The sequence below is a fragment of the Sardina pilchardus genome, chromosome 18 (genome assembly GCF_963854185.1).
Source record: "Sardina pilchardus chromosome 18, fSarPil1.1, whole genome shotgun sequence".
NCBI classification, from domain to species: Eukaryota; Metazoa; Chordata; class Actinopteri; order Clupeiformes; family Clupeidae; genus Sardina; species Sardina pilchardus.
In genome coordinates, this window is record NC_085011.1 from 28,677,863 (window position 1) to 28,704,179 (window position 26,317).

Sequence of the window (26,317 nt, forward strand, 5' to 3'; positions counted from 1 at the left end):
GATGAAAGATTAATTCTGTACTTAAAACAAAAGAACTTAAAACAAAACTGTACTTAAAAAAACAAATTAAAGACTAGAGCTGGTTTAAATTACATCCATTGTCCATTAAAAAACATAAATTCCTTCTCTAGGCTTTTACTTCAGTTCCACTACAATGGCTTTGGTCTGAATATGCCTCTCCAACTCTCCAACGAGCTCATTCTGACACCTTTGTTTAGATTAAAACTGCCCGGCTTTGGATCGTTGAGCCTGTCAAAGCACAGAAACCACAGTGGACAACCTCCACACAATCAAATGGTTCCACGGTGCCAGGTAGACCACAGCAATCGGCTTTTATCCCGTCCAACTGGGGCGCTGTAGCCCCTGACTTTGAAAAATTGATTAGATTGCAAAGCCGCCTCTTGGAGATTTGGTCTACTCTGTTTCTCACGGGGGAAATCTGTCAGGCCAATTTTATTTTCTGGCACACCTTTTCACACCTGCCTAACGACCCAGCTGGGTCTACAGAAATAAGAATGAACTCAGTGCAAAATTACGGTTCATTTCAAAATCACGTTTTTAAGACACAGTAGTTTTTAAGAGAAATACACTCAATGTTCTCTGAGCTGACCCTGGTGAAATAAGTGGATGCTTTTCAATTGGCAACTTCCAAGGAAATGACTAATTTCATCGATTCATAAACCAGACGGGCGCACTGACCCACGCGGGTTTCTGTGGCGCCCAAAGCAGCAGGACAGAGGACAGACCTCTCCGTGATACAATTAACATTCATTCACCACACCGTCTTTTTCTACTGCATTTCATATCTTGCGCCTCGTCCAATCTCAACAGTAGGGGTGATTTCAATGAACCCGAAGTGCAACAAACCAACATTCTCCTAGACTGTTCCGTCGCCTGCTGCAGGTTGTTTCTGAATTCCGAATAGCTCCCCACTCCACTCAAAATTAAATCAATCTCAACAGTCCTGTGGCAATGGCCTGGCCTTTGGCTCAGTATCTACAGCGGGGCCTAGCCTACTTCTTAATACATACTGAACGCGCAGCAGAGAGAGAGAGGGATTTACACCATCGTTCTATCTGACAGAGCAGCGTCAGGAATGCTCCCTGGAATTCCATCACCGGTCTAGCAGGTGTCATTGCTGTCTAATAAAGCTGGAGGTGAGGACGGGCTCTCTCTGCCTGGCACATGTGCACACACACATACACTCTTGCTCTGTCTACCTCTCTCTCCATCTCTCTCTCCTTGACATATAAATACCCAGACACACACACACACACACACACACACACACACACACACACATTACTCTCCACGCCCCCCTCCATACCACACACACTACTCTCCACGCCCCCCTTCACACACACACACACACACACACACACACACTACTCCCCACGCCCACGCACACACACACACACGGTCTCTGTGCCTCATCTCACCACAAAAGCACACACCCACACTGCAATAGATCATCTGCCATGTGGTTAAAGCTTCACCAGTCATTTGCATTGTCACTCAGACAGACTACCAACATGTCATGAATTGCTTGTAGCATTTCTTCATAAATCAACCAACCAGACGTCTAAGCTTTTTTTTTTTTTAAATTAAAAATTAAAAAAAGACACAGTTTCACAACTAACAGATAAATTTCAGAGTTAATCATATGATCTACTTTCAAACATGCTTTGTGAGAAATGTTTATATATTCATAATATGTTGCTGGCCATATCGTTGCACATCACGCGTACAAGAGCTATGACTGTGTCTGTAAATGTGCAAAGGTGAAGAATATCAATAAAAGACGATTAGGTATTGTTGATGGGTTTTTTTCCGTTCTGTTAATCATAATGGTAAAATGGTTGAATTACGTTAGTCCACCTGTGAATCATTGACACCACACAGATTGTTTCTGTGACACCGCTACTATGCTACTGTGGAATTTCAATGGAGCCATGTTTTACTTCCTGAGAGAAATCTTTATGAGACAACACACAAGGTTACATGGAGTAGTTGTTGAGTCTCTTTAAAGTTTTATCATGGGGCTATTCTGGCCTTTATGCAATAGGATGGAGAGGTTCAGACAGGAAATGACTGGGTAGAGGGTGAGTGGGTTCAAGAAATGACCTCACACTGGGCCTAAACCCTGGTCCCCATGGGGATTAAACTGGTACACACTATGACAAGGTGACGCTACCACTAATTCAGAGGGTCAGGTATGAACATATGACTCAGGTAGTGAGATGCATCTACAAGATATTAGGGGTGGCACGGTTCACAAAATCTACGGTTCGGTTCGTATCACGGTTTAGGGTCACGGTTTTCGGTTCGGTGCGGTTCTTGTTGTTATTTTTTCTTTTACTCTTTAACACTCCAGAAACATATTTCAGCACATAGCTTAATCATCCACAATTAGGCTAGAGTATTTAGAGAATAGTTGTCATGTAATAATGCACAAACTGAATTTGACTTCACATAAAGCACATTATTGTCTGAGGAAACTTTAAGCTTCAGTTGAGATTTTGATAAAGCAAGAGGGAAGACATTGATGATTTCAACAATCTTTTCATTTATTTGGCAGGGATGGTGCACCAGCACAAAATGTAGGTCGTCCACCCATATTTTTCATTGCATCGCCTTTTTATCGCTCTCCTTTCATATAATGATTATTTAACAAGATGTCTTTATTTGAAACACACACACATTATGTAATTATTTATTCATTCTAGCCTATATACTGACATGTCTGATATTCATAACAGCAAACTTAATGCAGATTATAGCCTACTATTCATTATAACTCCACCTCTTAAATTCAGCTGTCTGGCTGAAGCCTCAAAATATTGTAAACAAAGTAGCAGGCTAAGCTCATCATACTCTACTGGTTGGACTGTTCAGTTTCCCCACATGTGTTTTAGTTTCAAGGTAAGCTAATACTTTTTCTCCTTGGGACAGGCCCTTTTAAGCCTTGGAGTTGAAAACATTGGTATTGAGATGGTCAGTCAACTTGAATGCAAGAGATTTTATCAAATGTCTGATGCTAACCGTTTTTAACAGTAATTAGCTAATCGTCTTCTGTGCGTCATTGCGTTCACGATTGTGAATGTTCTATTTGGATTAATGTGCATGTCGCACGCATAGTCTACAGTTGCGGAAGAACATGCTTCCACCCGAGCAGGGTCAGGTGCATCAGTTTGACCACGCTAGGGATGATCTCTCGCATTTCTAAAACCTTGCGCGCAGCACTCAAAACTCCATACTCCTATTCTCGCACGTAAGAGAAACACGTCGTCACATATGGGAATCAATTGCGCATGCCATAACTGGCCTGAACCGTAGGACCGTACGACGAACACACACTCCGAACCGTGACATGCGAACCGCACGGTTCGGAGCATTTTTCAAAAACCGTGCCACCCCTACAAGATATTATTGGTTATTGAACACATTGTAGATACTAGGTAGACAAGGATAAGATCCTACTCCAAACAATGAGCTGTCCTTGCGTTCAAGAGATAATTTAAACAGCAATGCTTAACTAGCTATGTAAGCTACGGAGCTGCATGCGTAACTCTTCAATGAATAACTAAGGCTTCAAACGCACTGTCAGAGATTATGGATGACATCACATTTGCTGATATTTGAACCAAACACCAACAAAAACACCAGAGGGCAGACTCACCAATTCCCTCCCCAAATTTAAGCCTGAGCAGACCAGACCATGACACATGTACATGTATTCATTTAGCCGTGACCGTGACACTGACTTACAGGCAAGCTACACCAGGCGCGTAACTGAAACATTGCGTTTGCGGCGTGTAAAATCCATTTTAGAAGATTGGTCTATTTTTTCCCCGAATGTATGCGCCGCTATCATGTCTGGTGTAGCTACTTCCATTGATTATAGTTGAAGCTAATTTGTTTCAGTAGACGCGACGGGAACAGAGCGCTTCAGTTACGCGCCTGGTGTGGTTTCCCTGTTACATCAATTATATCACAAACGCCAGTGTCCCCAAATCAACTTGAGGGGTTCAGTGCTCAAGGGCACAACAGTGGAAACCAGGAATTGAACCCACAACTTCTTTAGCCTACTGCATGCTAGCCCAGCTCTTAAACCACTACGCAACCAGCACCTAGCCTACAGAAACACTGCGTGCACAGGTAAATAAATAAATAAATCAGTCCAGTGAGGACAGTGAGCAATAGAAGGACTTGTACTCCCACCTAAACAGGAACTCTTATCACTAATGATCACATGTCTTTTTTTATGCTTCACCCTTAACTACTTCCTGTTTTGGCACAGCAGGTGGTGAAATGAGTGTTGCCACCATGTGAAATGTGCATGGGTGTGGATCTCTTCTCACTAATGCTTTGTTGCATAGGTAGGCTGATCTCATTCAGCAAGTAGGAAATGCATGAAAGAAATAGCAAATGTGACCATTGCCTGAAAGAGAGAGAAGAGTTGATTATTCTCCATCTCTCTCTTTCTCTCACACATACACATGCAAGCAGGCACACACGCAGGCACGCGCATGCACGCACACGCACACACACACACACGCACACACACACTCATAGTAGAGAGAGAGAAAGAAAGAGAAAGAGAAATAGAAAGAGCACACTAGCAGTCCCTTTCACACTGAATGTGACCTATTTTTGCTGACTTTACAACACTCACTTAAACACTGATACTATTTCCACTGTTTCAAACCACGTAATGATCCCAACTATAGCTTCACATAATTCAGCAAGGGCTGAATTATTCATTTCACATGAAAGTCAGAGAAAATTCTTGCTATGTAATTGATGAAGACGATAATAACCGGATGGATAGAAAGAAACATTGATTAATGCGACAAAGAAAAATGCACTCTTGTTCTAGCACATACTGTATAAAAAATTCTGATAATGGATTCAAAGTGCAAACAACCAAGAAAGGCGGGGATCTTGTTTCTTTCAAGTGTCTCTGAGATGTTCCGGAAAAACCACATCCTTTCGCGCTACTTTCGAGAGTACATTACTGAAGGTTGTAATTCTGTCACGCAGCCATTCATTCACTCACCAAGCTCTTGTCTAGTGCCGCAGACTCCCACTCCGTACTTGCTCAGCCTATCCGCTACAGTCTGCAAGAAGTCAGCGTTGTTCTCAGCAAAGCCCAGGTAGTTGTAGGACCCCATGTTTATCACATTCTTTATGGTCTTTCCTGTCAGCCTGTGGACAAACACACATTCCTTTTAGTCACTTCAGTCCTGTTTTTACTGACTGCACTGTCACTTACCAACACACCCTGCCTTCTTTGTTCTCATTATAAAAGAATGACTAGGGACTGGGTCCAAAAAAACAGTCTTGCATCAGAATCAGGTTTAGGTTAATTACCCTCACAACCTGTAAAACGTGAGGGTCTGCATGCTTAAACTTAAACTTGCAGTAATTTCCTGTGTGTTAGCTGCATTGTGTATAAGCCGAAGGACAGTGTTTTATGCAAGTTAAAAGAAACAAAAATCATATTAATACCATTAACTAACCACTAACTACAGTACCACTAACTGCCCCCATGTATTAACCTCATGGCTAAAATAAATTTTGCAAAGTCAATGTTGTTTAACCTGCGGTTAATAGTTGGGAAATGATGGTAAAGTTTCCGTGTTGAAGACTGTGATTGTGCCTAGAGGGGAAATACCTATAGGTCCAGTTGTAGTCATCGGATACCCGCTCCATGAGGTCAAACACAGGACCGGGCACGCTGCAGATAGGCCGGTTCCAGTTGTCACGTACCCTCATATATAGATTACGGGTGTAAAAGTTCTCAAAATCTTGGTAAAGGGGAATAAAGTCCTGTGAACCATACACAACGTTAGACACTTATATGCAGGACTGTACAGTGCTACACAAATATACATATACAGTCAGTCTGTGCTATAGGTGATTTACCAGCTTAGCACCGGTGGCATCTTGTTTAAAATGTTTTCTAGAGTGTAGCCTACAGATGAGGTGTTTGTAACTACATACCACTGCGAGAGATTTTGTGGATTGTGCTACATAACTATCACCTTATGTAGCACGAGTGCTATGAGCAAAAAAAGTTAACATACTGCCCTGTTATTTACATATGTCAATACTTGTGAAACCTAGTGCTATACGCTACCAGAACCCTTTTGCAATCATGTAAGCACACAATGTACAGTAATCTGAAAAACACTGCCCGGATTAAAAAACAAACATGCAACTGATCTCAGTTAGTATTCTGTCAAGTGGAATAGAAAGTGCCCCAGTTTCTAAGTGACGGCAGCATAACTTTGTTATCTTCCTGTTACTTTACGCTATCTCCCTTAACAATGGGATTCTCTTCTCTGATTGGCTGATGGGGTGGCCATTAACGTCTCGGCGGAGGCAACTCTTCTAAGCCCCCACCTCGCCATTATTTCCATCAAACAGGTCACCTCGTCGGCCGTTATCCCTAGTGTGTTATGCAGAGAGGAACTTGGTGATATGGCTAATCATTCAACAATGCCACAACTGTGTTTCTAGACTACACACTTCACAAGCTCAGAATCGCACCTGGAGTGCTTAAAGCACAGTCAAATCAGCAGGGCCTCTATGGAAAACAAATTTGAATGAGGCTCAGTAAGGCTTTTGCTATAGTAATGACTCAGAGCTGTATAACCACAAAGCTATAAAGCACTGCTTTAAAACCTTGCATCAAAAACCAGCCCCTCGTGATCCACTCATAAAGGAACCCAAGTCTGGCACAGAAAACAGCCATACCCTACAGTGCCACACTGGTCATCTCTATGCATGCAAACATAAAGAGTAACAATGATTGACATTTTACTGCCTGTGAGTAACTGATGATCTAGTGTGAATTGCTTTTAACTGAGACATAACCGCAGAAACGCTCACCTTACTTGTGCATGAAACCATTCAGAAATCTACTGAGACCAGGAAATTATTTGCAGTGTATCTCAATTGCTGACATAAAACGTAGCCTAAAGACCTCAGTTGTTTTCGCAATGCTGCCTGGCCTGGGATCGTGGGATGACATGTCTGATTAGTGTCAGGGTTGCAGCAATCAAGCAAAACCCACCCGAGATCTAATTAGGTGTAGTCCCGAAGCAGCCTAACTGCCTAGTGTCCTGGCAACCCTCCCTACGCAGCACCCAGATGAAATAAACAATGTGACATCATAGGCTACTCAACAGGGCAATGCAATGCCTCTGCAATTGCCATCAAACACAACTTAGAATGCATGCACTAGTAAGTCAGCTTGTGTGTTGTAGTTAGGCGATTGAGTGTTACCTTTTGCTCGTCCCGCTCCTGAGCGACATGGCATTTCTCCAGCCCGACTGCCCGCAGAAAGTCTCTAAAGTAGCCGAACAAGGTGACTATCCCGAACCCTATGTAGGTTAGGACGGCCACATGCATGGGCGCCTGTTCAAAGCAGTCCTCTCCTCGCCGCTGAGGCCGTGGGCCAGCCCTGGTTCCATTTTTCTGCAACATAAACAGGAGTAATTTAATTTCACACCTAGATGTTGTGGCTGCTATGACCTAGACAAGCATGAAGGACGGATGCTGCTATCAGCACGCAATACATGAATCCTGTTTCTGACAGAAAATCACAAGTCATAGACACTGCCAATGAACCATGATCAGTTACTCTCCAAAGATTTGTTTTAGATCAGGCGCACTGGAACAGCATATTCTTAAAATGGTCCGTTATGCAGAGGTAGAAATGTGACACATGATCATATTCTCTTCTACAAGTAGGCTAATGACTGAAAAAGTATAGGCTGCCATAGCTTGACTGGGTCTGTAGCATTTGATGACTAAATGAATGCACGCACCGTATTAGCAACTTCAATTGTTGATAATCTGTTTGTTCATCCATGTTTACGCACAGGTTGTCAACAGACCCAGCAGAGGAAGTGCACTAGATGCATAGCTGAACTGTCAGACCAAAGCCATGGCTTTGTGTCAGACAATTCACAACGTGAAGTAAATCCCCGGTGGTCCAGCAAGGCCACTATCTTATTGTAATACCCTACTTCACAATGTCTCAAATGCAATAGCAATACCTGCAATTCAATCCGAAGGCTAGTCACACAAGTTTTCATAAACTCATATTTATACATTTTTTTAAATGTGCGTTGCGTTCTCTTACCACAATTTTATTGTGAAATCCATTTTTCGTCGCTGCAATATTTTTCACGTTGTTTTGGTTCTGTGCATGTCTTAAATGTCCATTCTGGGCGAGTTCAGCGGTTCTCGCCATGTCTTCGGCGGTCTGAGGGAGATCAAGGAAGTGATTTCCCAAGCGTAGATGAAACCGGTTTGATGGGTAAATGAGTAGGCTACCGCGGGGTTTGTCTAGTGCGCCGTCGTCCTACAGTCAATTAAAAGAGACAGCTGTTTAGTTATACTTTACACTGAAGAAGTTTGATACGACAGCAAGAAAAGGTTTAGTTACTGTTACACGTCGTCCAAGTTTCACTTCTCCAGAAGTTTGCTACGACAGAATGGATAAGGTGTGTCAACTTACACACGACGAGCAAGTTTCACTTCTCCATGGCTGCTAAACGATCCGCTTTCGTGTCATAGTGATAACTAGATAAAACGAAAGAGGGAAGCAACCGCAGATGGTATCGTATGGCAGACTATTATTGATAGATAGGATACCGGCGAGTGCCTGAGCTCATAATAGCGGCACACCTGACTTCTTGCCTAACTAACTAGCGCAGTGACAGTTGAGTTGAGAGAGGCTCTAAAGACAGTCGGAAGCGTCACGAGGACAGTTTGCGCTACATTGTTACCACGACTTTCCCGCCAGGGTCTGTTCAACCATCAAAGTCTGAGAACTTATTGTTGTGGGCTGCAGTGACTTTTGGGGTGGTTATTTAGTTAAAGGGTGTGACAGCTCCAACCCTCTGTATACCCAGGTTGTGCAAACAGGAGAGGCGTTGGCTAGTCTTGTCACAGATAAGTAGGTAGGCTGGTCAGTTTTATAGTCAACATGGTGTAGGGTAGACCTAGCTAGGCTATTGCTCATGGTAAGGTGTGTTTTCTGTGCCTAGTAGCCTATCAATGCAAATGTGTCACAACAGCAAATGATATATGAGGCTTACAAATACACAGTCAAGTGAATACAAGCTTGAGAGGAAGAATGTGTTTGAAGCATGTGAATGAGTGTGGGCGTTGCAGAGATACTATCACATGATAGCAGACAGTGTGTGTGTTCCTGTTCAGACACTTCAGGCCCTTAAGCCACATTTTTCATTTGATACAACAAAACATAAATCCTACCTTCCTTTTCTTCGTACAGCCTACAAGGATATGCATATCTTAGACAAAGATATGACTAGTCTATAGCTCAGCCTACTTGTTTAAGAACTACTTTAGCCAAATGGTAGGCCTACTGTAGATGTCTTTCAAATGGCAAAAATAACAACAGGTCTACTCTGGAAGCCTAACCTCGCACACAGTAGAGAAATATCCACATTAAAAAAACTATTTTGACAGAACATTTCACTCAAAATATGTTAAAATAAATAACGCTGTCAACATTATTTGATGAAATAAACAGATTCAACTCTTTCCCCATCTCATGAACATAGGTGGCTGACTGTTCAGGCTTTAGTGACTGCTTTGCATCTTTGAATTTTGATGTTTTCTTTAGAATTTCTAAGTGGATTGGCATTTTGCACACAGAAGCAACTTGATATGCAGGTTTTCTATTTATTCAGCAATGGTAGATGTTTTCGATCAAGCACTCACCTATGCATGCCTTCTTTATTATTATTATTTTCATCGTGTTTGGCTCAGGCAGACAAGTCAGCAGCAGCCCTCAGAGGTCTGGCAATACAAGGGAGAGGACTTGCCGGCCTTAACCTGCACCACAACCTGAGCTCAAGTTGTAGGTCCACACTCTCTGTAGGCCCTTTTCCACCAACAGAGAACTGGCTCCGTTCCCGTTCACGAACCAACATTTGAACCGTTCGTCATGTTTCCACCAAACAAAATCTGGTTCGGAACGTGGCACCTTGGTTCGGAAGTCGAACCAAAAAATACTTGTTTTTTCCTGCGAACTGGAATGGGCGTGTCATTGCGCAATTCAGAGGGGAGAAAGCTAAAAGCATGAGTTTTCCATCCATATGTTATGAGTAAACAAAACGATTCAACTAGCATTGCACTGCTGACGTTGACTAGCATTTTAAATAGCTAGTTTCTGCCCTTTTTATGGGACAACTGGTCATATCATTCTCCCGTTTATGCATCTCATTAACTTTTGCTTTTGCATGCACCACCCATTGTTGATGACGCATCCTTGGTTCGGTTCAGAACTGAAGTAAATGCGGGCTGGTTCACTAGATAGCACCACGGTTCAAAGCCTTTCGAACGGCACCAGTTCAACACCAGGTTCGTTTTCAGTGGAAAAACGGCTTGTTTGACTTGGAAGCTGGGCTTTGGCAGCAATCACTGAACGAATCACATCATGTATAGAGTTTCTGGGCGGGCTTAACATAATGATGACTGACATGCCACCAGAAGTTGCGACCGTTAAGCATCCTGCTACTTCAAAACAAGAACGTGATTCGTTTAGCGCTATCCTATTGTGTGGAGAGGGAATTTGAAAGACAATCGTTTATCCCACCCCTCCGATTGAGCCCTGCTATGGTGATTTTCTAGATCCTATCTTGATGTGGGTCTAGCTCGCTAGGCTAAGTATTTAATGCCGCATTCCAGACAACTCAGAAGTCAGATGTTTCCAAGTTGGAACCTCCCAGTTTCATTCCAGACCACCTCGGAGGTCAAGAATTCTGACCTCCTACTGGGAAAAAGTACAATGGAACAGCATTTGAGGTCGGAGTTCCCACTTCCGAACTTGGGGTAAGTCGATCCACCCCAACTTCAAGGTTGAAATTGAAGTCCGACCTTAGCTGACCGAGCCACTGCTTACATCTGTGGGTGTGTCTTGAGTATATCTATCTATCATAGGGTGACCACTGGTGAGACAAAGGAAGACACTTATTGAGAAAGGAGGCCAAGCAACCAAAAAAAGGAGGGGGGGGGGGGTGGCATACTGACAGTCTTTGTTTATTAAGCCCCACTGAGAATGCATTGTTTTCATTGCTACTTGTAGGACTATGTGTTGTTCTCTGTTGTGTTCAGCACGTGTCCAAAAAGGGCCAATGCCTTAAAACCTAGGGATGGACATAGCAGGAATCAAGCTGGAATGTCCATACAAAATCCAGGCAAGTGGTCACCCTATTGTGCCTGTTTTGCTGTTGCTGATATCTAGCCCTGACTAGAGGGGAGAGGATACAAAGCTTCCTCTGGCAACCCAAAGTGAGGAGGGTTTCTGATTGATTTGTTGCAGCTAGTGTTTGCTTTTACACAGAGCCCACACATATTCTCAAAGCTGTCAAACGTACCGCTACAATCCAGTCACCGTTTGCTATCCCTATTATGAGGTGGATGACAGACATCCTGTTATTTCTCTTCTGCGATCACTTCACATAACAGTAAACATGGACCCCTGGTTAGTGGAACTGGTGATTGTATTTCTATTGGCTGAATTATTTTTTCACAGAGAGGAGCTCAGCTTCTCCTGGCCACACCTCCCTGGACCCAACACTCCATTGCTATTATGTACTCATTGCATGGCCACCTGTGACATACATACCATTTTCAAAAGAAAACACAGGAGATAATTGAAAGCTGTGTTGCACCAGAAGAAGTGGAGAATGCTTGTCTGTTCTGTCAGACATTCATTCGGCTGAAATGCCTGAGGGTATAGGATGATTCAGGATTCTCAGGTATTTCCGAATATATGCAGACAGGTTTGGTCTGAGCAGCTAAGTATTTGTAGCCTGGTGTAAGGCTGGGATTCTTATCATAATTTGAGTGTGGTGAAACACCATTTGGATTTGGTTAGGGTGTGTTTCAAACTGAATTTACCCCACCTATAAAAATTGAGGATGTGAAATGTCTTAATCGCTGTTTTCTGTTCAGCTTTTACATTTTCATTGTACTGTCAGTAACTTGCACAGCAGGTGCGATAGCAGAATCTAAACTCTTTGCTTCTCCAACAGCAGTGATTTTGTTGTACACAAAATAATTTCAAGCACACTCAGATGACGTGGATGACTGCTTCACTGCTGCTCATCTGTCCATCGTCATATAAAGCCCACTCAAACTATTTGATTGGCCTGCCTGAACACATCTTAACCAGGCATAGCCTATATAGGCTTCTAAATGGAGCGATTACAAACCAAACTAGAGAATGTAATTCCAAGGAAATTACGAGTGCATGAAAATGCAAAAATGTACAGATAAATCATGTTGATATGGTTACTAAGGTGTTGCTAGGGTAGACATGGTGGTTTCATAGTTTTTGAAAGTTGATAGTGCTAAGATAGACAGTTTAAAATTGAATTAGCTAACCTGATTACCAGATTAGCTAACAATGCTAACCATGCTAACTATGCTAACGAGGTTGATTAGCTAACTTAGTTAATGATTTCTAGCAGTTAATGTTAAAAATGCTAATTATGCTAACAATGCTAATTATATTAACAATGCTGACCAGGTTGATTAGCTAACTTAACTGATGATTTCTAGCAGTTATGCTAACAATGCTAACTATGCTAACAATGCTAACCAGGTTGATTAGCTAACTTAGTTAATCATTTCTAGCAGTTATGTTAAAAATGCTAACTATGCTAACCATGCTAACTAGCTAACTTGCTAGTGAGGACTTTTATTTTGAAACATTTGTTGCTAGGGTATCCATGATGGCCACTATCAGAAATAAAGAAGTTACTGTAGTAAAATCATGTTGGTTGCTATGAAAACGGTCATAAACGCTTAATTTGAATGGTTGCTATGTTGGTTGCTAGGTACATGGAGGTCTCATGTAGTTGACTGGAGGCATAGGTGATGATAACTGACAGTTGGAATGGTTGAACAGTTAAATAGTTGAGTATTTTCAATGGTTAAATGATTTAATAGTGTATTATTGCAGTGAGGACTTTTATTTTGAAACAGTTGTGGACAGAGGAAACAGTTAACAGGATATGTAGTCTTAATGAGATTGTATGCTTAAAGCCTGAGAGAGAGAGAGAGCTGCTGCAGCTGGACTGACCACCTGGCATAAGATTCTAATTGCCCTATTATGATGTCATAATCGCAATGTTAAGTCTATGGGGGGAATTTTAATAGTTTTTATTTAATAGTTCAAAAAGTATAAAAGTTACAAAGTTGAAAAATACATAGCTGAAGTCACCTAAGTAAGACCTACGCAGCGCAGTTTGAATGAAGTTTCTACGTTAAACGGTTGAAGCTGAATTGCACGCACAAAAACGTTAGAGGAAAAATAATAACTAGAAATGCAATTCCAAGGAATTACCAGTGCATGAAAATGCAAAAAAAGATAGATAATGTAGATATGGTTACTAAGGTGTAGCTAGGGTAAACATGGTGGTTGCATAGTTTACAGAGAGTTGATAGTGTGGAGGTAGACAGTTTAAAGCTGAAACATTCCAGTTCTAACTTAACTAATGATTTCTATTCATGTTAAAATGTTGATAAGCTAACTTAGCTAATGATTTCTAGCAGTTGTGCTAAAAATGCTAATTATGCTAACAATGCTAGATTTGCTAACAATGCTAACCAGCTTGATTAGCTAACTTAGTTGATGATTTTTTGCAGTTATGCTAAAAATGCTAGCTATGCTAACAATGCTAACCATGCTAACTAGATAACTTGCTAGTGAGGACTTTTATTTTGAAACATTTGTTGCTATGGTATCCATGGTGGCCACTATCAGGAAACAAGAAGTTACTGCAGTATAATCATGTTGGTTGCTATGGAAACGGTCATAAACGCTTCATTTTAATGGTTGCTATGTTGGTTGCTAGGTACATGGAGGTTTCATGTAGTTGACTGGAGGCATAGTTGATGACAACTGACAGTTGGAATGGTTGAACAGTTAAAAAGTTGAGTAGTTTCAATGGTTAAATGATTTAATAGTGTATTATTGCAGTGAGGACTTTTATTTTGAAACAGTTGTGGACAGAGGAAACAGTTAACAGGATATGTAGTCTTCAGAGAGATTGTATGCTTAAAGCCAGAGAAACTGACAGTTGATACAGGTGTAATCAATTTAACTGGCTAGTCTTAAGAGAGTGGCATAGTCTTAATGCTTAAAGCCTGAGACAGAGTAAATCATTTAAAAGTTGAATGTAGATAGTCTAATTAATGTTGATAGACAGAGAGTTGAATGGATGTTGATAGACAGTTTAATGGGTGGATGAGTGAATGGTCTGAAGAAGATGAGTGGATAGAAAGTTGGATGGAATGTGCCTTATATTCTTGTAGAATGGAGAGACACAGCTCTCTACTGAGAGTAGTGGATACAGATACAGGTGTAATCAATTTAACTGGCTAGTCTTAAGAGAGCCAGCCTGAGACAGAGTAGATTGTTTAAAAGTTCAATGTAGAGCGTCTAATTGATGTTGTTGATAGGCAGACTGTTTAGAATGGGTGGATGAGTGAATGGTTTGAAGAAGATGAATGGATATAAAGTTGGATGGAATTAGGAGGACTTATTTTGATACTGTTGTGCGCAGAGGATACAGGGGAACAGAATATGTAGTCTTCAGAGAGGAGCCTGAGAGAAACTGACAGTTGGTGCCCAGGTGGCTGACCAGCTGGGGTAACATTCTAATTGCTGCCGTGATGTCATAATGAGCAATGTTAAGTCTATGGGGAAATTGTTAATAGTTTTTAATTTATAGTTTAAAAAGTATAAAAGTTACAAAGTAAAAAAATACATTGCGCTGATGTCCTAAGCAAGACCTTCGTAACACAGTTTGAATGAAGTTTCTACGTTAAACGGTTCAAGCTAAATTGCGTGCGTTAGAAGAAGAATAATAAGAAGTAGTAGAAGAAGAAGAAGAAGAAGAAGAAGAAGCCTAGGGATAACAGTACAGTGCATTTTCATGCACTGTAATAAGAAGAAACAGGATAACAGTAGAGTGAATTTTCATGCACTCTAATTTCTCACCCTCAAATTTAGCATGGTGAATTCAAGCTGTTTTCCAGGCTAAGGAAGTTAATCTGTTGCAGGCTCTTGTAGCGCTAGGCATAGATATTAGAAATATAGATACCACATTGTCTGTAGAGCTCTATATGGCATGTACTGCGGCCACCATATTGGTGGGGGGCTGGGGGCAAACACTTACTGTCAATAGACCTCTGAAGATCGCCTAGAAAAAGGTACCAAAGCTGCCATCTTTGCCCATATAAGGAGATCCGGATTCATTGAAGCTAACTACCTATGGCAAGTTGCATTATAAGTTAGCTCTGGGGTAGCAAAGATCAAATCTTCACATACCAAAGACCACAGTAACCACTTGAAGGCAGAGGACAAAACTGTGTTGAGCAAAACGTCTGCATTTCTGATTTCTTCGCCCCTGTGAGAGCTTAACAGGTGCGATAATTCAAAATCTTCATGTTATGTTCCCATAGAAAAATATCTCATGATACCAGATCTCCTTATTTGGGCAAAGATGGTAGCTTTTTTGTAGGCAAACTTCAGAGGTCTATGGGCAACACTTGCCGGCAATCAGAGATACCTGTTTCTCCATTGCACATGACGTCACAACTACTGGCTGGCGAGCAAGAACATCATTCTCCAGCAACGAAATTCAGTAAACTAATCAAGGATCTTGCCAATATGTTGCCAGTTTTACTATACGAAAGTTGGTGTTTTGAGGTTAAAACAACAGGCCAGATAGTTGTTGTGTTATTGGATGCACTAACTGAGGACTCCATCAATGCCGCTTTGTGTATACTAGCTACAAGTATGCAAATATGAGCCATTTTTTGTCCGCGTTTCTTGCCCGCCAGGTACCATGGTAGTCACATGACTGCAAAGTATAAATTGTCCTCCAGTTACCGTTGCCCCCACCATGATGACTGCGCTATTTATGTTCTGGAACCCAATGCGGTATCTAACTCTCTAATATCTATGGTACCAGGCCAGCTGCAATATGGTTTTGACGAACAGTCCTAGCTCAGTAATTGAGAAACTAACCACCTGTATTTGGCTCTTGGTGTTCATGCAACTGGCAAGAGGGAAAACTTCCCTTCTTAAAACTTCTCAGAGTTCAGAATATTCAATTGCGACAACTATCAGGCAAACAAGCTACAGCCAGATGACTATCACATAGTTACACAAAAGTAAACTGTATCGTTTAACAGTCAGTCACAGTCCCTATGTTTATATGTATAACATATCAACAAGGACGTTATGTATTTATACATGGGACAAGTACATTTGTATCTTTCGTTATGCTAAATGATTGTTCTTCTTGGATCTTACAGCGAGCTTCCACAAAAAAGTGTGATGTCCCGTATACAACAGACGCTGCCAAATGTTCAGTATTGACGTTGACGAAAACCGGAATTGTCCCACTTCCCAGTTGTTCATGAACTCAACCATCCCTTGACAGTCATCAATCTCAGCAGTATCATGGACTGTGGCGTTAAGCTGTTGCAGGCGGTAATGGTGCCAGCACGCACCTTGGCATTTACAGAAGCTGTTTCTCCACCCGTCTATAATTGCTTGGCAGGTGTCTGTGTTTTCTTCCGTTGCGTGAGAGAGTCAGCTCCTCTGGCATGTCAGCCCCTTTCTGATGATGTGATGTAGAGGCAAAATCTTATGGAGACTTCATGCTTGTAGCAAACGATGCAGCTTGTCCTTCGAGATAATCGCATTTGGTGTTACAAGGACATGGTGAATCAAAGGCACTCCTTGTCAGTTTCATAGAGGAGGATGAAAGGGCCTAAAAGATACCCATGGAAAGTTGTGATAGACAGGAGAGAGATAGGCGCTCACAAATTTAAACATGAACTCATGAGAAAAGTGAGGGACAGTCGATTGCAAAGTTAACATTCAAATTATTCAGTCAACAATGAAGTGAAGTCATGCAATCATGTCACCGTTATGCCACTATTTTGATTTTGACTATTTTAAATGTCACTCACTCTAACAAATGCTGTGTATGACTGCTGTGCACATGACAGATCTCACAATTTTTAGAATGATGTTTCAAATGTTGCACTTCGAACTATTAACAACGTTAGCAAATATAATCACAATAAAGCCTTTACCTTTCTTTGCTCCTCCAATGGAAAACTGGTTTTGAACTTTGACTTCTGAATGAAGGACATTGTGTTTCATTTAGAACCGGCATTGTTATTTACCCAAGTTATCAGTTTCTTTGTGGTTCCTATCTCTCTGTCCATCTGGGATCAGGACAACACCCACCTGCCTGTGGACAACAGGTGCCAGGGAAGATCCCGCACTACTGACTGACTACCCTTCTGCTCATATAAGAACCTTGCTTCATCAGTTGAGCTTCCCTTACTGCCCGTTTCCTGAACCTCTAACTGTAAAACACTGGCAGTAATTCTTCCTCCATGAGCACCCCGTCCTGACTCCTTCCCCGTTCCCTGCCGCTTTTCAGTTCTCATCGGGACCGATGCCGTGCCAAAGGCTCTTTTGATGGCGGGTTGTGTGATGTCTTCATTGAGTGCTCTGTCTAAGATCCTGTGGGGATGGCACGTGCCGTCAGCAATTAGCAAAGCCCTGTGTGAACATTCTCAGACAGGCTGCCTTGTTATCAAATAAACCTGTTGGGAACGCAAAAGCGAGGGACGCTGCAGCAGCTGCTGAGAACGGAGAGAGATGAGGACATTAAAGGGCGAATGAGACGAGCAAAACATCATACACATAAACTATACGTTCAAGGTGAACTGAACGTACAGGAAGAAAGGTGCAGTGAAAGAGAGAGAGGGAGACGTAGAGGGACATGGAACACAAGCAGGAGAGGAGAGGCAGCGTGTGCGTGGAAATGGGGTTGGGGGGTGGGGGGGACCCCAACCTTGCCTGAGGCGAGTTGAACTGTTGAGCGACGGGTACCCGTGTCACTCTTAATTAGAAGCGGGGCATCGCCTGCAACCGTCACCGCCCTGAACCCTCTTCCTGTGCTCCTCGGGCCCCAAGTGTCCATGTGGACGTGCCACCATTTCCCACCCGTACATTTTCCACCGCTTTGGGACCCATTACAGCCCAGATCTGTCTGACCTCATTAGCAGCATTAGAGGGGTCGTTTTAATTTATTTATTATCTGAATTCCCATGGCTTGTTTTTTACTTACTATTTATTGCGTTAATAATCAGAGCTCAACTAACCTGAATATCAGAGCTCAATCTTTTAATGCCACTGATGGATTGTTAAGGGAAGAAGAGTGTGAACACTTTTGTGGTGGTGGGTCATCAGTAGCTACGTGATCATTTTCAATGTCACTTGCCGTTTTTTGGCAACAGCTTTTCAAAGCCCAAACTTTCACCCAGGAGAGTCTGGGTGTTTAAAGCAGATATTCCCAAACTGCTGAGAGCACAAGATGGCTGCAATGAGCTCTGCATCAAACGCACTAAAGGCTGGGTGTTTAAAGTCAGAGGGAGATTTCTGTTTGAAGATAATACAAATGTGCCAAATCCTAGAGGGAAATGTACAATTTCACAACTTCAAGGTGTCCCTCTGTTTTGGAACATTTGAAGCTTGTTTTCCATCAAATATGCCTTTGCACAGTCACAGTCACTTCAAAAACAGCCTATCATTGCTCAAGTTGTGAAAGTGATGGGGGCAGCTGCTTCACTTTCTTCAAAGAGGTTAGTGCACCACTGACATTACATTACATTTAGCAGACACTTTTTTCATCCAAAGTGATTTACATGTCAACTATCTTACAAGGGATTACATTGTCATTGCAACTTGGGTTAAGTGCGGTTGAAGCCAGGAATTGAACCAACAACTACTACAACAACAACCAAAGGCTACTGCACGCTAGCCCAGCTCCACTCTCACTGCACCTCTTTTGACCCCCCTGCTGCTCAGAGCTGCTTGAGTGTGGATGAACTGAACCGCTGTGCCTTAGAATCACAGAGTAGCTTGTTGTCTGTAAACAGCCTGATGTGAATGAGAGCAGGCGGATATGAGGGCGATATGCACCTGCTGTAGAGGTGATAAGTTCTCCAGGCAACCGGTGGGAAGGCTGAGTGAGTCACGTACAAACCCAGCATGAGACCGTCTGGGTGGGTGTAGCGTTCATGTTTAAAGCTTGAATTTCTTCCATTACATAAATTAATGCTGTGTCTGATTGCATGTTTGTAATGATGTAAGTCTATACCCATAGCCAACATTATTACACTTCTAACAGCCACAGGAATGACCATATATGATACAAGCTAGATTTGAAAAGATAAAAAAAATCCCCATTACACTGGTCAAGTCAAGACATTCTTATTTTTCTCACAACAATATAAACCATTTGCGTTAAAAGTAAAATAAAAAGAAAAAACATGACTTGACTAGTCAAGTTGTTACTTACTCAGGTTTCCCTTGACAGGAGAAGAGTCGCCCCACCACCTAGTGGTTCAAACAAGAACTATATTGAGCAGAGACGTGAGGGTGTGGGAAAGGGGATCTATGGTCACATAAAAGTTGAGTGCAGCATCTTGCTTTTTGCATATTTGGTGATTTTCATTGCTTTCAGGTCCCTTTCACTATATACACACAGATACACACAGATGGATGTAGATGAACATACAGTACATACACACACACACACACACACACACACACACACACACACACACACACACACACACACACACACAGACTTGCACACAGTTGGTATGTATTAACTGTACACATAGACTACTTTTGTAAATGCATAACACCATGCACATTGCATGTTGCACTAAAAGTGTGTTTATGGTTGATGGCCTTGTCACTTTATCCTAGGAGAGGCCAGTCATAATACTGTTCTATATTTGTATTTGCCCTGTGGGCCCATTAAATCACTTCATTTCTACATCATTCTGCTTTGACCTGATTTCCTGCTCTGCATCTTCAGGCATACAATAATGAAACATAAAAAAAAGTGCAAAATGGATTTCTTTTTTTGTTGCAAGATATATGGTGTCTTTTTTGATTCATTGAATCTATTCATTGATTTATTAATTTCATTTGTGGTGTGTGTGTGTGTGTGTGTATGTATGTATATGCCCTTGTGTGTGTATGTATGAGAGAGAAAGTGTATGTGTGTGTGTGTGCGTGTGTGTGTTTGTTTTGTGTGTGAGATTGAGTGAGTGTTTTAAATTACATAATGGAAAATGGTAAAAGCCAAGGCTGGCGCTAGATTTAACCAAAGACCACGTAGCAATCCATTAAAGAGAGGCCTGGGAAAACAACGGAGCAAAGCATAAAAGCTAAATGCATATACCAATATCTGACCTGCCGCCCAAAGATAGCATCAGCAAACGCAGTCTCCATTGAAGTGCAGTACACAATGTACAACATGAGGGACTCCATGCAGAAATAAAAGTCGTACCGCTCTGACCCAGACATACTGCAATAGGAAACGCAGTATTTTTCTACATCCCAGTGTATTGTTGGAGATGACCTATCTTGTCAGAAACAGAACATTTTGTTCTGGCGCGATGTTTGTGCTACCGGAGCTGTGGGGTTGCGGTGGCTGTCGTGTGCCTCATTTTGAGAAGCTTTGCTCGACTACTGGGGGTCCAGGCACTAGATTTATGCCTCAGAGCTGTCTCTCCACTGGAAGAGGGGGAGGAGGGGGGGGGGCACACGCCCTCTACCTGTCAAAGAGAGAGAGAGAGGGAGAGACAGATGAAACATACACACACACATTCCAAGAGAGAGAGAGAGAGGAGGTGCTGAGAGGCAGGAGAAGGAAAAAAATGTCAGTAAAGGGGACACACAGTGAGAGGATAGATAAAGAGAGAGAGAGAGAGAGAGAGAGAGAGAGAGAGAAAGGAACAGACAGACAGAGAGAAGGAGGAAGGGAGAGATAAAAAAGGAGGGATGGCGCACACACACACACACACACACACACACACACACATTCACACAGCGGAGTGAAGAGGAGAGGAGCAGAGCAGGGCTTATCCTATCTCCACTCCCCATGCGGTCAGAGGGTCAGGTGGCTCTCTGCAGCTTCGTCTTTCTCTTCCTCGACCCTAATTAAGTTCTCCAGATACTGCGACTCACTTAAGACCAACACATCATTTGCTTCCACCTAGCTCAAAAGCGCTGCCTTGACTAATGAAAGCTCCGGGGAATTTCCAAAGACGTCTTGAGTCCCCCCCCCCCTCACACACACACACACACACTTCCCTTCCTCCCGTCTTCTCTGCTTCCCTCCTTCATCCATCTCTTTTATCCCCGACTCCATCTCACTCTCTTGCTGTCAATCACCCAAAATTCTCTACAGCACAGCCATTTCATCACCAGCGACCCGCTATCAAAGCACGCCGATCTAGGCTCCAGACTGATGTGGGAGTCCTCCACCCCCAGACGGCGCACCAGTCACTCATGCCAGGGTAATAATCTCTCCGGGCTTGGTAAATTAAGTGTGCCAATCCATGCCGTGGCATCTTCCGTCCCGGAAAGTGACGGGGCCTCCAAGTTAAACGAAGGGGAGCCATCTGTAAGGTGTATACGATTTTTCCTCTCCCTCTCCCTCTTCATCTCTGTCTCAGCCACGATTGCATTATAGCGGTGATTTCCACCTGGCAGCCACCTGTAGGACTGGCTCGGCCTGCCTGTGATCCTGATCTCCTATGCCATGGCACGTCTTGCTTCCACGTGTCGTGGCCTAGTCCATCCATATGTGGGTTTAAAAGGCTCGGTTTAAGCGTCGGTTCCCGTCACGTCAGTTCCTTTTATTTTCTGGAGTCTTTGCTCCTCACTGTAAATGGGAATTGAAGGTCTGGGGCATGTGTGTGAATGTGTAAAACGGCATGTGAAATGAAAACATTTTGGGGAAAAGTACCTTGCGCCGTAACAAAAAGCTACCTGTGGGTCCTGTTTATTTGTTCCCTGTGAGGTAGGTCCACCGCGGTATTGTGAGCAGGTGATGTTGCCTGATGATCCTGTCTGGTCTTTCCCAATGAGATTCCCTGATGCGTCTGCCTTTAGGGGGGTATGAAGGGGTTTGCTCCCCCGCCGCCGCTCCGCTCGCTGCCTCCTCCCGTCCCCTGACATTCAATCTCAGCGGGCCTCAGCGCTGACTGATACTCCGGCGGCCGCCGGTAATGACTGTTTTCCGTTCCCGGCTATGCCCATAAATAAGGCCGGGCTGTGGCTTTGGAGGCTGCCGCTCTCTGTTACCGGCGCTGGGTGACAGTGGACCTATCGTCCCCCACTCAGGTGATGCATGGGCCCCAGGGTCGGGTGTGTGCTCACACATACACACACACACACACATGAACACACACACACATAGACATAGATACATACACACTCACTCACTCTCTCTCTCACACACACACACACACTTACTCACTCACTCACTCTCTCTCTCACACACACACACACATACACACACACACACACACACACACACACACACACACATAGAGACGCATGGGAGCTGGCTGAAGGATAGATGGCTGTTTGCGGTGGCCAAAGCGCTGGGGCTTTGAGGGCCCCTGCTGGCTCACCTGGCTGCGCCGGTTACGGGGGAGAGAAGGAGGTAAAGCGTCGTAAAACAGCGAGAGGCTCGGGCTGAAGCCCATCTGCTCCGCCGCATAAATCGTTTTAAGAGGATCAAAGGGGACAGGGATGCGTGCCAGGGGTACGGATAGCACCGAGGTTCATACTGAGCGAGGTTAATGTTTCTCTCTATTGCGCCCCATTCGTTCACAATCTTAGATGATTATCTCGGTATGTGGCAGTGGGCAAAGATGGATGTCTTGGTGCTTGCCATCCTTATTAAGTATGCTCTATTGCAGAAATCTTGGCTCAGGTGGATCTGTAACTTTCAAAAACACTAAAGGAAAACAAAGACATCTATCTATTAGTGTATCAGATAAAAATGTTAGCGCCAGATAGCGGCTAATGCCCCGTTAATGAGGTTCACCTTGCGTTTACGGCCGGAGATAAAACAAGGGTGAGACGTGCCTCCACCAGGTGCATCAGTGCTCCTCCCGACATCCCCTCATCCATCTCACCTCAGACTTCTTCTTCCTCCAGAGTATCCCCCGCATCCCTTCCTCAATCCAGTCAAAGACTCACCAAAGCCTGTGAAACAGCCTCCGCATTTAAAAATCTCCTGTTTACCACGGTGCTGAGAAATAAGACAGGCCAATAAGGAGGGCTCCCTTCTCTCTTCCTCTCGCTCACTGTCCCTCCCCCCCCCCCTCTCTCTCTCTCTCTCTCTCTTCATCTTTCTCTCTCTCTTTCCCTTACAGCTTTATTGGAGACATAAGCGTCTCTTATTCAGGCTGATGTGTCTATCTTTCCCACTTTAAAAAAAAAGAAAAAAAAGAAATAGAAATAAGATTTAGAAGTTGGATCTGTGGGAGATGCCAGGCAAGCTGCAGCCGCAGCTCACTGGGAGGCTATCTTAAAGACCTGCTCTCTAATCTCCTCAGCATCTTCCACCACAGCAATAGCAGCAACATAACAGCAGCAGCACCATCAGCAGCAGCACATAAAGGGGGTCGAATAAAAGAGTTCTGGGCTTGTGGCGGCGGTTGCCGCTAATGCCGTGTCTGAGAGAACAGACAGGAAATCAAAGGGAGGGATTCATGCACCCTGTGCCCTTTGAGGGCCACTGTTATGTAACAATGGACGTCTTTCCTTAGATGCCAAACATCAATAACGTACAGAGTGTCTGTCATAGAGAACACTGACACAAATACAAGTGTGTGTTGTGCAATATCGACCGCAACGTTGCGTCTACAGGAACAGAGGAGCATTGAGGTGTTTTCGACATATTCTCACAACAACAACCTACCTACTGGTTCTTCACTGAATAGAGAACTTTTACAAAACAGTAAACAGAATAACAAAACAGAACAATCTTGCCTCAATACAGTGCATACTGTATTGAATAAAGTGCATCCAGTCATGTTTGACAGCTGATGAAACTGCCTACTGTACTGTTGTGAAGCTACCGGTGCCTTGGGTAAATTTGGCACACTTGCACCACTTTGGGAAGACTGCACCAATGTGAGTGGGTCAGCCAACATCTTGTCTCTCCAGTTTAAGCCAAGCTTACAAAACACAATGCCTACGCAACCTGCATGCAGTATTGAACAGCTCTGTAGAAAAAAAGGCTATATTTTTGTATTTACTGCACCGCAGACAACTGTGAGAACTAACAGTTGAGCAGAAGAGCAGATCAATACCGCCATGTTTTTTTTTTCAGGTGTCTGGTATCTGTTGGGTCACGGAAGAGGAAGAGGAAGAAAGGGGGGGGGGTGGTGACAAAAAACATCTGGCACCCAGCTCAGGGGGGACCTTCACGTGCCTGACCTCGGAGAGAGCAGGCGGAGGGCAGTGAGGAGGGAGTCTGTCACCTGGCGAGTTGGCAGGTGACCCCCGAAGGTCCTCGGTCCTGTTTAATCACCGGCCCGGTGTTTATCCAGGGAGAGAGGGGGAGCTCATCCATTCTACACACATATACACACACACACACACACATTCACACGTACACACACACACACACACACACACACACACACACACACACACACACACACACACACACACACACACACACGTACACACACACACGCACACACACACACACACATACACATACACACACACACACAGCTCGTCCGTCCTCTCTTCCCGGGCTCAGTCCATTTACTTTGCTCACGCCCGTGTTTGTCCTACTGGCTCCCCCTCCGCGTACACACACACTCTCCGTGGTGGGACAAATCGATACAGGAAAGTCCCCGAACGAGGAAGGAAGTTAATAGCTTACTCTCACCCCGTGACAAATGAATCAATGAGACAAATGAATACTGTTAGGATGCTGTTTTCGGCATGCATGGAGGTGAAGAACATCTTTGTCTTTATTCGTGTTTGGTTGAGGTTATATTTAAAAATGCCCGACGGATGTCTGAGACATTAAGTTTAAGCTTTGAATTATTTTATCTGACTTTGGAGAATGCCTACTGTTTAGCGGCACATCATCAAGATTGCCTGAAATTGTGACAATTAAATAGTGAGCAATGGTTTGTTTGCTACAGTTTACTTTATAAGCATGGAGAATAGTTTCTTTTACTGAAAATAAATGTAAACCTAAGGGACTTGAGAAAATAGCTTCATGTCTCGAAAACCCCTTTGGCTGTGAATGTACTAGTATGTTCATCTCAGCCGCTCCCCGTTGATTTTTTTTTAATGATGTTCAGTTAAAATGTCCTCCTAAGCCACAGAGACCCGTTCTTTTGGCAAACACACACACACACACACATACACTCACACACACACATATACACACGTGTATACACACACTCATACAAATACACATTCACACACACACATGCATACATGCACACTCATACACACACACAATCAAACATACACGTATGTATACATGCACACTCACACACACACACACACACACATATATATATATCCGCACACTCATACATTCTGACATACACATGCACACAAACACACACACACACACACACACACACACACATTTTATATGTCTGTATCCAAAAGTGTAATTAAATGTGTCTGTCTCTGGTTACAGCTACAAACTGGTAATATTAACCTTCATGTGTCCCGCTGCTCCAAAGCCCTATTGATTGCTAAAAGCCACAGTGCTAAAAATTCCTCAATTTAGCACAAAACATAACTCTTGCGTATTTGCATCTGTGAGTGTGTGTATGTGTGTGTGAGAGAGTGTATTAGTATGTGTGTGTGTCTGTTTGTGTGTGTGACAGAGGTGTGTGTGTGTGTGTATGTATGTGTTTGTTTGTTTATGTGTGTATATGTATGAATGTGTTTGTTTGTTTATATGTGTGTATACATATGTGTGTGTGTGTGTTTGTGTGTGTGTGATTGTGAGTGTGTGTGTATGTGTTTGAGAGAGAGAGTCTGAGTGTGTGTGTGTGTGCGTGTGTGCGTGTGTATATATCTTTGTGCAAATGTGTGTCTACAGTATGTGTGTGTATTTGACTATGTCTAGGTGTGTGTGCGTGTGTATATATCTTTGTGCAAATGTGTGTCTATGTGTGTGTATTTGACTATGTCTAGGTGTGTGTGTGTGTGTGTGTGTGTGTGTGTGTGTGTGTGTTTGTGAGATTACACCATCAATCTGTCCCCCCTGTGCTCCCCACTCCACAGGGGATCTGGCAGTCTGTCTATTGATCGGGCGTGTCACACTGCGCCGCTTGCCATGGGGTGACTGTGTGTGTGTGT

General features: G+C 43.3%; 1 protein-coding gene across 3 annotated transcripts in view; it reads right to left on the minus strand.

The window, feature by feature from the left end:
• sptlc3 (serine palmitoyltransferase, long chain base subunit 3) overlaps positions 1-8,838 on the minus strand; it is a 36,726-nt gene extending 27,888 nt beyond the window's left edge. Inside the window, exons 1-5 of one of the 3 annotated variants that reach the window (XM_062519619.1) lie at positions 8,534-8,838; positions 8,156-8,377; positions 7,294-7,485; positions 5,678-5,832; positions 5,060-5,208 (exon numbers count right to left, since the gene is read on the minus strand). In XM_062519619.1, coding sequence (XP_062375603.1) covers positions 5,060-5,208; positions 5,678-5,832; positions 7,294-7,485; positions 8,156-8,266 — 607 coding nt within the window. In that variant the 5' untranslated portion in view covers positions 8,267-8,377; positions 8,534-8,838. Of the gene's footprint in view, positions 1-5,059; positions 5,209-5,677; positions 5,833-7,293; positions 7,486-8,155 lie in introns of all 3 variants that reach the window. The other 2 variants (XM_062519621.1, XM_062519618.1) reach the window with 2 other exon arrangements.
• Positions 8,839-26,317: the final 17,479 nt, after the last annotated feature.